Source organism: Cottoperca gobio, chromosome 4 (assembly GCF_900634415.1).
Source record: "Cottoperca gobio chromosome 4, fCotGob3.1, whole genome shotgun sequence".
Classification (NCBI taxonomy): Eukaryota; Metazoa; Chordata; class Actinopteri; order Perciformes; family Bovichtidae; genus Cottoperca; species Cottoperca gobio.
Genome location: NC_041358.1, coordinates 22,553,821 through 22,567,411, shown reverse-complemented (window position 1 = coordinate 22,567,411; position 13,591 = coordinate 22,553,821). Strand labels below are relative to the sequence as shown.

The 13,591-nt window shown below is 41.9% G+C and overlaps 1 protein-coding gene across 1 annotated transcript in view; it reads left to right on the top strand.

Moving 5' to 3' along the window:
• Positions 1 to 13,591, top strand: part of ncanb (neurocan b) — an 88,955-nt gene that overhangs the window by 32,462 nt on the left and 42,902 nt on the right. Inside the window, 2 exon segments of the mRNA XM_029429701.1 lie at positions 12,819 to 12,859; positions 12,861 to 12,936. Of these exon segments, the coding sequence (XP_029285561.1) occupies positions 12,819 to 12,859; positions 12,861 to 12,936 (117 nt within the window).

The following is a 13,591-nucleotide window of genomic DNA, read 5'->3' as shown; positions in this document are numbered from 1 at the left end:
CGATATGAAAAGCAAATATTTGCAGTTTTGCAAAGTGCTGTTGGTTTTTTAACCGTTAAAGTAAAAGATAGTGACTAAATAATTCAGTGAGGGATTTTCTGTGTAGCAGGCAAAACATAAGTGTTCACTGACATTTTGTGAAAGTGTTGATTTATACATGCAAAGTCAATGAAACAAACAGCTATGATTGTAAAGCTAATGCACCATCATATTTTGGGTTTAATATTCTGCAGCGAGGCTGAAAAAAAACCAGAAGAGCTGTCTAAAATAAGCATTTTTATGTCATCATAAAAATGCTTTATTATCTTTGCTGCCACAACAAAACCTGGTGATTATTCAGCCTCTAGGAGCCCCAACACAGGCAGCTGTATTTTATTTTCTAGATTGTATGACCCAGAGCTCCCATTATGGCAGATTAATGACTCTCTTGACTGTAACTGGTGGCAGATCCACAGCAGAACTGCAAAAACAAGTGTTGGTTTTTTTATGAATATTTTCTCACATCAGAGCCAGATCAGTTGGGTGGCAGACCAAACTACTATGTTAACTTTAGTAACACAGTAACTACGGATGCTAAGCTTGTGCACAACACAGAATGCTTTGTGTTCATGTATTTGATTGGTTAGTGCAGTGCCTTCCGCTCACATAGCCACAAGGCATTGATTTGACATCATTTGGGGTCTCTAACGTTCAATTTTCGATAATATTGCATTTTTTGGATTAGAAGTTTACAATAATTGGTGCTATTCTCATCCCAGCCGAACATGGTGATCATTTATTCCTCTTTGGTTTCTTAGAGAACGTGCAGTCAATCCAACCGGCTCAATGAGGGATACAACTGCAAAGTAAAACATTCAGCCAAACAGCAGATGAAACCATCAACTGCTCGTTGGAGCGTTCAGGCGTCGTCATCTCCCCTGATTTTATTGTAGTCATTTTCATTTAGCTGCCTCTGTAAACCAGATAAGAGAAGACCTCTGCTGAGCCATATGTCAGCCCATTAAAAACACAGACAGGGATTCACTGAGAAAGCTTTTTTTGTTTTTTTTTTACTTCTTCCACACTGAATACCTATATAAGTGTTTATTGTCAGGCATAGCCTTAGGGCCCCTGAGGGTGAATAGTGTTTCATAAAGAAACGAACAACATCACCTCTGTGTGCCACCGATTGGGAAATGATGGGAGGGATGGTTGGAGACAGAGAGCTGTGCAGGGTGCTGTCAGAAGGAATATAATCCTCTGTGTGGTGTCATTGTGTGGCTTTGCAGAGCGGGAGAGACTAACCTGGTCGTGGTAATGTGGGTAACCCTTACAATGGAGCATTCAGGGGCTATCAGATTAGACGTCAGGAAACGGTTTCCTGTTACGGAAAGGATATTTCACGTCTCTATCTCTATCTAACAGGTCTGTCCTCTTAGAGGTCAAAGACTGGAGACAAACTAGCGGTACACAGCCATGTTGTTTTCAGATCAGTTTCCCTCTGTGCCACCACACTTTGTTTTAGCTCTATAAACAAGAAGGATCTTTATATAGATTTATTATAATGTGACACTGCTATTATGCCTGTAGTACACCCAACACGATTTTAACGGCAGTGTCCCTGAGATGCTACTTTCGCATTTTCATTCTCCATTTGCAGTCAGACTCAGCCATGTCACACATGCACGCACATGGCGTCGAAGAACATTGAGCCGCCCGCCATCAAGGTTTACAGATAAATGTGTGATTTCAAATTGAGGTATTTTCCGGCTACAGAGGAGTGGCAGCGAGAGGATGAGTGCACCCAGCTGGGGGTTTTCAAGCTGCCAGATTGCCTGACTGACTTCACTCCCTCTCACTCTTGCCGGCACTGAAGGCATAGCGGCGCAGTGTCAGGGGTGTTTGGCTCCTAGCGTCAGTCAAAACGCATCATGCAGCAGCCAGCCCACAGCAGGTGGAAGGGTTGAGGGGGTCTCCTCATGTAGGGCATGTCAGACACACCCACAGATCTGTCCCAGCAGGGAGGATTCAAAGACTGGGAAGAAAGGAAGAGTCCAAAGGGGAGGGTGGTTTCCTAAGTGGTGGGGGTTTGTTGATATTAAGGTGTAAATTATAGAATCTGATGAGCTGTAAAGAGAAAGGGTATATTTGCAAATTGTAATAGTGGCTTGAAGGGAAGTTTGGGAAGCAAGCTTCTCTTCAAAGTTTCTGCTGGCAGGGGGGGGCACTGTGAGGTCAAGTAAACTGTTCTTTGTTGAGTTTTAAAAAAGGTCTCCAGGCAAACCCTCCTGCCCACAGCTTGCTTCTCATAATAGTGCTGCTCTGCTGTCAGAACAACTTCTTGATAGTAACCACAGTGGAATACGAACATGCAGGGAATTGGGGATGAGATCCCCGATCTGTGTTTGTGTTTCTTTCTTTTGGACTCGGGGCTCTTGTGTAATGGCGTATTTGCAACAAAGCGCACTACGCTAACAGGGCATGTGTGCAATGTCAGGGAAGGGGTGTCCAAATATACTTGTTATTGATGGTTTTATTTGCGCAGCACAATATGTTCAAGAGGTTTGGGAAAGATAGAACATAAATAGGAGGGTTTGGTGATTAATCATTGTCTTCTCAGCGAGTCACATTATTGGTCTCATACCTTTTAAGCATCTGTGCCAATCACAGTGGGAGATGATGGAAATGACTCACCAAATGGATAGAAGAGAAGAAGCATATCAGCTTTTCCAAATAAGGAAATAGTGTTATGTTCTGTGATCTGCAGCCTTACAAGACACAAATACACACAGCATCACACATGTGATGCCAAAGGCCGATGGTGCACCTTTGTGTTGTAAGTTGAATTTATATATTTGTGGAAATATTGAATGTCTGGTCCGATTTCTTTTCATTGTGATGCCTGGTTTTGTTGTGAAACATAATGACACACCTTAAATGTTCTGTGCAGGTACTGCTTGATTCCTGAACCACCCCTTTGAGACTTAACAGTCACACAGGTTGTAATTAGAATATAGCGCAGATAAATATTTCATTTAAAAAATCGAAGGAGATACTTTTCCCCCTGTGTGCTTTGTGCTTTATCCTCAGTCATAATAGTAATATATAATAATGACTTTGATTTTGAGTCCCTTTCATGTAACCCAAAGGCACTTTAGAAACAGAAAACAAGCTAAAAATATGTTATTGAAAAATATTGGTTAAATAAGTCTAGATTTAAAAGAGAAATGAACAGATTGAGGCAGTTTGTGTGGTTGTTTTTGCAGCAGCCAGTGTTGGTTGTATATGATGTTATCAAGGTACAGTAACCACAGTGGATCCTTGTCCACATTTGTCACAGTTGCAGTCTATCCTGATGTCTCCAGGTGGCTGTCGTGAGAAAGCAGATAACAGAAAGAATTACCCACATTTTGTCTGTAAGCTCTACGGTTGTATTTTTTATGTTGATCTAAAATCTGGAGTGTTTGTAGAGTATCTAATTGAGGTGTTTATGTCTTTTATTTTGTATAGGCTGGCTCGTAAAAACTCTGATTGCATTACTTCATGTGCATGTAGCTCGTATCTGTTGCATCCCACCTCTCACTTTCTCACCACGGAAATACCAAACTGATGGGCAAAGTGCATTTCAAGGTCAAGAACATACTCATTAGTCTTTGTCTTTCTTGCACCACGATGAAAATGTCTAATTGTACTTAAAATAGAACATCATCCTTCATCTGTGTACATCTCTCACTTAATGTGAAGGCATACTAGTCAAGCATATGTTCATGTTCATTGCACTGTGGCATCACTGACGTGTAACAATACATGTTGTTTTCAGTAAGGCGCGATAAGAATAATTCATGACACATCACTGGCAGTAAATGTTACTCCCTACTTTCAGTCTTGTGCACATAGAATATTGTTGGATAATTTAAAAAAGTGGATTGCGGTTGATTCAATATTCTTATTTCAGAAATCCCTGAATATGAGAGCAAAGACACATTGAATAGAAGAGGGAAACAAAATCAAAGGTGGATAGAATGTGTTTGTGATGATAAGCCAGAATGGATTATTTTCTTGCCACTCTGACAGCCGAGATAATGTAATTTATTTAGGACGGATGGAGACGCCACAAGTGCCGCTTTTGTAACAATAGACCCTCAATTTCTTTGCGAGTCTCGCCACGCCGGCACGCTAAATTTGGTTGTATTGAATTGCTGGCATGTTACTCCTCCCCGGCCCTCTCCAGGCTGATTCAGTGTGACTCCCAGTTCACGAGGTGCTCACTAAGAGTACATCAGCTGCTTTCTGCTGTCTCAGGCTTCTGGCACAGTAGCTAATTGCAAGTGTCATGCTTTTTCATAGTCTGTGTGTGTGTGTGTGTGTGTGTGTGTGTGTGTGTGTGTGTGTGTGTGTGTGTGTGTGTGTGTGTGTATGGACCCCACAATTGGGGGATAACAATGCAGGCCTCATGAAGGGGTAACACAAGTGTGTGTGTGCGTTTGCTTATGCAGAGAGGAGGGATACGTTAATGCGAGGTGAAAAAGAGGTGAAACTGGACATTCGTTCTCTGTAACGAAATAGAATCAGAATCTATGTTCTGAAATTGTCTATGTTAACTTTTTATTATTGTATTTTTGTATATATTTTAGTGTTAAAGTACATATTAACCCATAAGTGTTATTAGACTTATTGTCTTCTTGCATCTCCACTGCTCTTTTATGTCGCATACACCTGTAGGATTGATGTACACCATACAGTATATATATAACTGTAAATTGATAATAGCAGTATGTAAATAAATAATAACTTGGAACAGTTCAATACATTGGCAAGGCAGTCTTAGTCGTTTGAGTAATCCAGTGTTGTTTTCACCCTTTCACTCCTGGACATACACAGAGGTGTGTCTCTGCAGCCAGACACAGGGCACAGCATGTGGTCCGATAGACAGAAATAGCTGCTCCCTCCCCTGCAGTGCTCATCAATCCTAGTTTGTCAGAGGCCGCTCTGCCCAGGCTCGGTACAGTAATCACATCCCTACACCTGCTCCATCCACAACCTTCCCTCTATGTGAACACATTCCCAAAGGATGCAAGGTGGCGTCTGCAGCCTTTCAAGTGGTCAAGCTGGGTTCAAGCCCAGATTCAGCAAGTATCTAAGTTGTCAGTTGTCCTTGAGGACTGACTTCCTGCCAGTAGCTGACCAGGTGCTCTGATCTCCCTGTGGCGGGGAGATCAATAGAGTATTACGTTATTATTCTTTACAACAGCAGACTTCATACCATATGCGGCCTCTTGGATTAACAGTGCTGTAGTGTTGTGGTCTTTAGAACCACATTCTCCTCATTTTATCACTGCAAGCATGGTAAAGCCCCTTTACATCCTGCGATTTTCGGCTAAACGTGTTAAAATCTTTGGTTTTGAGCTACTAAAGACAACCTGTGTCATTTAATTGTCACAGTTTGAGAAATGTAGAACCAAAGTCCTTTTGCCAACATCTCATTGTGACTGTTACAACCCACGTTCACAAACCAACCAATTATAGCATGCAATGACACAGAATACTTGAGCGGGCTAGCATATTGCTAAAAAGTAAATATATATCTATATCTATCTATACATATACATATATATATATATATATATATATATATAGATATATATATATATATATATCTATATCACGTTTTTTTCTTTCATTGTATCCCAGCATTTCACGAACCGTGAGATTTATCTTGCTTACCACTCGTTTTGACTGACAGTTGGTGCAGTGGGTTAAAAGAAAGAGGTGGAAGCTGTTTTCACGGAGGCGAGGTTCGCTGACCCTCCCCAATGTGTGCATGACCTAATGGACTGACTGTGGTGTAATGCCCCTCACTGCAGACGATCAGCCTCTACACACATTAGATTGTCTGAGTCTGCAGACTGACTGCTGGGGCGCTGACATCATCAGCACAAACCAGAGCAACTCCACCAACAAAACGTAACCTCTGTCTCTCTCCGTCTCTTCTTCTTCTCTCCTTCCCCTCCCTTTCCGCACTCATATAGCTCACCTCCGTAAATCAATCACTTTGAAGTAATCTGAGACCGCATTGGAGTTTGCGTCTTTGTGCTAGAGAGCGGCGTTATCTCTATTTCCCCCGGTGTGCATTCAGCTTGCCATGGCAGTAATTGTAGCTCATCTGCATTGAGTGACTTATCTGTCTGGGGAAATGTTGATACATGGATCATATACCTACCTGTGAGTCTGTCTGCCTCAATCCATCCTGTCAGGGGAGAGATGGAAACTTTGAGTCACGCAGGTCATCCAGATGACTCAGGGAACGGTAACAGTCATTGCATTGGTGAAATTGCAAAAAAGTAGTCCAACAAGTAAAGAAACATGTGCAACCAGGTTAGGGTTCACCGGTTGGCGAATGCTTGAGACGTATTTAGGGCTTGCAGCCAATCACCGCAATGCAACATGTGATTGGCCCACTACCGGAGCAGCTACAACCCATACAGTCTGTTTCACAGAGTTTGCAGTTACAGTTTTGTACAGTTATTTAATAAACATGTGTGGTAGTGTGGTGTGGTGGCATTCACATGATGGGTATCAAATGTAGTAGATTGGAAAAAAAAAGGGCTTCAAATAAAGTACTCTATTGGTATCAGTATCACTTTAAGGGTACTTGTATTGCTACTGGTACCATCATTTCTCTAACAACACCCAGCCCTACATAACTGTAACGTCTCTGGTTTGATTCCAACCATGGACCTCTCACTCCCCCCTCATTTCCTGTGTGCCTTGATACTATCTGAATGACGAAAAAAACTTAATGATGATGAAAATCCCCCCAAGAAATCTTTAAAAATGACGTTATAATCATCTTTAAGATAATTTGCTTTGTGTCGTTGGTCTTCTCACTATTCATTTTTTGCACTCAATCTAGCAATGTCACTGATTTCAGCATTCGCTTTGGTGAGTACAACACCATGAATAATAACTATGAATTACAGTAAATGCTAAATATTATTAATTTAGGCTTGCACCAGATGTGTAGTTGGACCAGCCTTAGGTGACATTCAGCATTGACAGAGCCACTTACGCTGATGTATTATGCATGCCTTTTTTTATGCACTGTATCATCACTTAACTCATAAAACACATGTTCACCATAGTCATCATGCAAGTGACAATGTGAATATGTCACACTACATCACAGAGATGATGAGAATGACTGTATTTAAGCCCATACTTAGCAGTTTAGTGCAGCTATCCATATGGCTCTAACTGTTCTCTGTGCCTTAGTACCTTTTTAGGGATACTGTAACATTGCATTTTAACGGGGCAGCTCTTGCTGGGCCCAGGTGATGGCTTATCACGCTCATAGAGGGGGAGCACTTGAACAGGCCATTGCATGATCTCTTTCTCAGCAAAGCTATTACAAGGTTCAGTGGGTCCAAGCACAGCAACGCGGCGGTTGATAAGCAGGTGTATACACGGTAAATGTAACTGCGTGTGTGTGCAGTTTTGCTCTAAATGTTGATTCCTGCAGAGTTCAGTGTTTCTGTCAGCACAACCTTTTTCTGTGGGCTTCCATTATGTTGAATTTGCTAACCACTCAGCTTCGGACTCCATGGGATGCAAGATATTTCTCTTATCGTGAATCCTCCTTTTTGTAGTTTCTAAATCCAGGGTGTATGTATGAGTTAACATCGGGGAGTAGCTTTCCAAATGTGCCACAAGGTTAAGATTATCTCTCTCATGAGAGGCTTAGGAAAAACTTAAGATGACCACTTGGAGCAGTAAAATGTCACACACAAGAACATATTTTCACAAATTCAGCACCGGATTGAGAGATTGAGAGATATTGCCGTATCTGTTCAGTGTCAGGGAAGAAGTTCAGATATTCAGACTGCAAAGTTTGAACTCCTGTAAGTCCTAAAATCTCTTTCTTCATACCCCCATGTGTCTTTCATAAAGTGTACAGAGACTGCCCTTCTCTTCCATCCTCTCGTTCTCTGTCTTTGGCTTCCTCTCTTTCTCTTTTCCTTTCTTTCTTTGGCACCAAAAAAAAAGACACGCAGTAGGAATAGAAGAGGCGACCTATTTTAAGACCAATGTGTAATTAATCATAAGCTAGCAGCAAGCATTAAGAGAGAAGGAAATGTATGATAGCCTCCTCTGTGACTTTATGTCCCTCCCTGGCTGACATTTCCCTCTCTCTCTCTCTCTCTCTCTCAGCGAGAGCGCGAGCGAGGGAGCAGGGAGAGCAGAGACAGCGAGGGAGAGAGAGCAGAGCGCGCGAAGAGAAAACGAAAGACGAGGCATAGCGAGAGAACCATAAGAGAGCAGGAGAGAGAGCGAAAAGCTAAGAAAGAATAGAGATATATGAGATAAGGAAAGTGTGATCGATCGAGAGAAGCAAAGAGTCATGCTGAGCTATCTACTTATATCTATCTTATTAGTGCCTCTCTCTCTATCTATTACTATCTCTAAATCAGGACTTCTCTCTCTCTCTATCTCTATCTCTCTTGCTATCTCATACTATCTCTCTCTCAGTCCCTTCTTCTCTCTCTCTCTCTCTCGTCCATCTCTCTCTCTCTCTCTCTCTCTCTCTCTCTCTCTCTCTCTCTCTCTCTCTCTCTCTCTCTCTCAGTCCATCTCTCTCTCTCTCTCCCTCTCTCTCTCTCTCTCTCTCTCTCTCTCTCTCTCTCTCTCTCTCTCTCTCTCTCTCTCTCTCTCTCTCAGAGTCCATCTCTCTCATCCTTGTGCTTTTATATACTAAATTTTAATTTGGTCCTACAGACCAGGGTCTCTCTCCATCGCTCTCCTTTTTAATCTGTTTTTCACTTGCATATTAATTATTAGTTTCCCATCTTTGTACACACACGCACACACGTCATCTCATGTCCTGACGTGAATGTTTAAACACTAAACCAGTCACACTTCCCTTTAAGTTCTGTGTTACATGTTAAGGGCTGATTCAGCGTGTGTTGATCCATTCATGCAGAACGGTTCTGTATACTGTACATGTGCTGTCACCACTAAGACTGCAGGCTTATGTTTATGGACAGATGGTGAAGAACACAGTCTCATTTGTGTTTAATAAGTCGTTACTAATTGTCTGCAGATTGGATCAATGTCCTATCCTGCTGCAGCTGTGCTCTCAGTCTGTATAACCACAGACCACACCGCCACCATTTATCAGTGCTGGTAGATGGTAGCTGAGGAGAAGTCCTTTTCATCTCATTATGAAGGCAATTTTGCTGGAACTGGTCAAATTATGTATATAAGTAGTTTCTTTTGTGGTGAAAATAGACCAATAGGAATAGACTTATAAGGTTTTTTTGGCATTAAACGCATGCGTGCCCACACACGGATAAACACAGTTGTCACACACTAGCTATGCTCTAATTTGTCCTATCAGTTGGTGATGCCATCCACTTAAATTCTAAGGAGCTTATTGATTGTGGTTAAAGATTTATCACTCTCATTTTTCGCAATGACAAATAAAAACCCTGTGCAGTATTAACAACACAAGCGAGCGAAAGTATTATCGTCTTTCGCTGCTGAAACCTTCCTCGATAATGCCACTTGATGATCCGGTCCTCAGCGGTCACTGACAATGTTTGCATCACTACCTTTTCCACTGCAGCAGATACGTGTCCGCCTAGGCTGTGACTCAGAGGAGAGACATTTGTGTAGCTGAAATGTAATACCAAAACAGCATGCAGAGATACTCACTGTCAGCAAAGTGGAGGGGGGGGGGGGGGGGCTGTAGAGCACACAGGTACATACTAAACTCTTGCCTCTCATCTTTACGAAAGCATTTCTGATGTGACCAGACGAACCTTTGGTCTTCATTTTGGTGTAAATTGTTCATTATTTCCATCACAGTGAGACTAAAATGTTGCTTCTTTCTAGGGCAGAGTGTATCTTTTGTTTTCATCATTCATTGACACAGTCGTGTTGGTTTTTAGCCACTTCGTCGACATTCATGGTCCCTAGGCTTTGAGGGAAATATCTCATCATATTAATGAGTTTGTTTAAGAAAATAAATGTAAAACCCTAACAATGAATTATAGAGACAGCAGTTATGTTACTCTGCTAAGTTAGTCTAGCTTAACTAGTTTAGCTTTTTGTTTGCATCCTGTCTAGCATTATATAAGGCTAATGCCTAATTTACAGTATGTTATGCTGTAGCTTCTGCGTATGGTGTTTCAAATGACACACACAAACACACTCATATACTATTCAAACTTCATAAAATGTTACCTGAAGCTTCCTTGAAAAGCCTATTTTCTAAAATTGTAGCATTTTGACATTTGTGATATGTCATCCAGAGTGAGCGTAGACAAAGTTTGAGCGAAAATAGCTTTTCACATCACATCACATAATTTACCTGAAGAGTTGCTGTTGACAGCAGCAGTGAAAGTAGATTCAGGTTCATGCTGATAGTCTCACACCTTTCCCTATTTTCCTCCATGAAAACATTTGCCGTTACTCTGCGTTCATCCACCCTTGATGTGACGACATAGTCGGGTTGTTTACATGTGGCAACAGCAAAGCAATCATTTAGGCATGTTAAAGCAACACACAGCCAACAGCCAGAAGCAACAATGGAAGTCACATTTCTATGTTGTTTAAAAAAGATCATAATTTGTCATATTTTAGAGCAGGGGTGTCAAACTCATGTTAGTTCAGGGGCCACATACAGCACAATTTGATCTCAAGTGGGCCAGACCAGTAACATCACAGCATAATAACCTATAAATAACGACAACTCCAAATGTTTCCCTTCGTTTTAGTGCAAAAAAGTAAAAGTACATTCTGAAATTGTTCACATTTAATGAACTATCTTTTTACAACCTGAAATTTCTTAAGAAAAAAAATTTCAACAATAGTATGCCTCAGTTTATCATTTACACATGTGCATTACAACTTACGGATCACAGTGTATCTACAAAGGCATTTCGTCACAGGTATCTGGAACAGTATTTTACTTTATGATCAAAACAAATAATTTGTACACTTTGCAAAGTCATCCCGCGGGCCGGATTGGACCCTCTGGCGGGCCGGTTTTGGCCCCCGGGCCGCATGTTTGACACCCATGTTTTAGAGGTAAGCTCCTTTGTAACGGTAGCTAGTGAAGCTACAGGCTACTCCTTATTGGATGTACTTTAAGTAAAGGAACACAACACTTTTGTTGAAAGCTACACTATAAACTAGTATTATTACTACTACTGTACTATGTTTAGGTGTTGCACAGATAACTGGTTAGGGTAAAGTTGAATTGGGGTTAAGTTAGAGGAAACGCTATGATGTGGATGTAGCATTTCCTCATGCTAGCACTGCTAATGGAATCTGCATGATTTTGAAAATAGCTACTTTACCAAATGCTACTGGCAAACATTAAAATGAGCAGATTCACTATTTGTAGCATCACTTTCCCACAACACTGATCATTTATCATTTATTTATCAAAATCATATTTTAAACTAGAGGTTGTGATAAGTACACAGCTATTATGGGTAGATGGATAATGACTCAAACCTTTTCCTCTCTTCCATTACCCAACCAGTTGCACACATTGACCATATCCTGTGTGTTTTCATTTTATTTTTATTTTACCTGACATTCACTGCTCAGCATTATTTTACCATCTCAGTGCATCATTAACCTTTAGCACAAATCATGTACGGTGTTGCTGTTTTTTCTCTCTGCTGTTGATTTTAGAAAAGAACCTTGTCTCTAATGATTTTTCTCATTCAGCGAATCACTTTTATGTATTTTCAAAGGCAGCCTTTCCATCATCTTCCCTGCCTTGTGTATCAACATCAGCCTCTCTGCGGCGGTGAGAGTCTATCACTCCGGTTCACAGGAAATTGAGCACACACCCACGTTACTGTATATCTCACCACCAATGAGTCAGGGTCAGACAAACATCCAGAAATGCAACACACATATGTTTGCATACGTACACACATACATAAACACATATGAATGACAGTAATCCCAGACATTCAGGGGAACTGCACTCCGTTTTCTGCACAGCATCTCTCTGCTCATACATCATTAAGTGAGTCTGGGTGTTATTATGGAGAAGATGCAGTGTATTAGATGGCCTGACAGATTGTGTCAGGGGCTGGAATCCTATCAGGATTGGATAATAAAAAGACACTTAATCTAGCCAGTTCCCTACAGTCTTTCCTTGCACACAGAATAAAAAAATCCTGACACTCGCTCTGTGGTCTAACCGTCCTTGTCAAATTCTCCTCCTCCCGCCGTTCCATCCTAAAATATAATAGCAATAATTACGACTTAATCTCCTCAATCTCCGCCTTCATCCGACAGAATATTTCCTATAAAGGCATGGAGTTATAGCCCAGCAACGTAAAATGTGTTTATTACCTCCTCTGCAACGCCGTAATGTGCCATAAAAATAGGTTCCCGCGCCAGTATGCACGACTGGGCGATGATCAGCTAAGTTATGAGGACCTTGGCTCATCAGTGGGACCTGGGATGAGAGGCAGGAGAACGGCAGGAGGTAGTCCACTCAGCACCTCATTCTCTGCCTGCATCAGTCATGATAAACAAGGGCACGACAGATGCAACAACAGGCAATCTGTCACCTTGTAGAAAGTCATGGAGTCGAGGATGAGACCACGTACTTTCTGCCCACTCTACTCTTTTTCTGTTTCTGTCAGAGAGCAGCGAGAGGATGAGCTCAGTCAGGATAATGAGAGAGGCATAATGCCGGCTCACTGGTCTGTCATAGTTTGTCAACATTCGAATCACTTTCGTAATGCTATTTCTCTGTAGAAAATAAATTATGAATTCACATTTGTCTCCCACTCTGTCTGTCTTTACAGTGGAGAATAACCCGTGCCAGACCAACCCCTGTCTCCACGGAGGGCAGCTGTCTGCAGGAAGGCGATGGCTATAGCTGCTACTGTCCTCAGGGCTTCTCTGGAGAGAGCTGCGAGATCGGTGAGTCACTGTCGGGTCAGTTCTGAGCGGAGAGACCTCAGAGGTCAGCAGCTGCACACAGATGCTTTGTCACTGTGGCACACGGGGAAGAGAGACATATGTTGGCATAACATTTACCAGATGTACTCCACTGTGCAGTGAATTCAAGAGGTAAGCACCAACGAGTTTCCCTGAGTGGGTTTTGTTTCCTTATTGGTTAGTAGGACTCTGGATTCAATCACACTCCAAGATGGGCTTTCCTGCCAGGTCCAGTAGTTTTGGTTGAAGCTCCCTGACTGAAAGTGAACTGGGAATATCCATATGCTGCAAGTCAGCCAGTTGTGACAGAGGATGCTGAATATGTGTTATATGCATTCAGCTGTGTGTGTGTGTGTGTGTGTGTGTGTGTGTGTGTGTGTGTGTGTGTGTGTGTGTGTGTGTGTGTGTGTGTGTGTGTGTGTGTGTGTTTGTGTGCGTGTGTGTTTTTTATTTGCGTATGTGTTTTCGCCTCCTGCCCCAGGAGTAGTTGGCAGCTCATCTTTCCCTCTCAGCTGTGTGAAGGGAGAATGTGGCTGTCAGAAAATGGCAGTGCACTGTTTTAGTTAGTGACTGTGTGTGTGTGTGTATGTGTGTGTGTGTGTGTGTGTGTGTGTGTGTGTGTGTGTGTGTGTGTGTG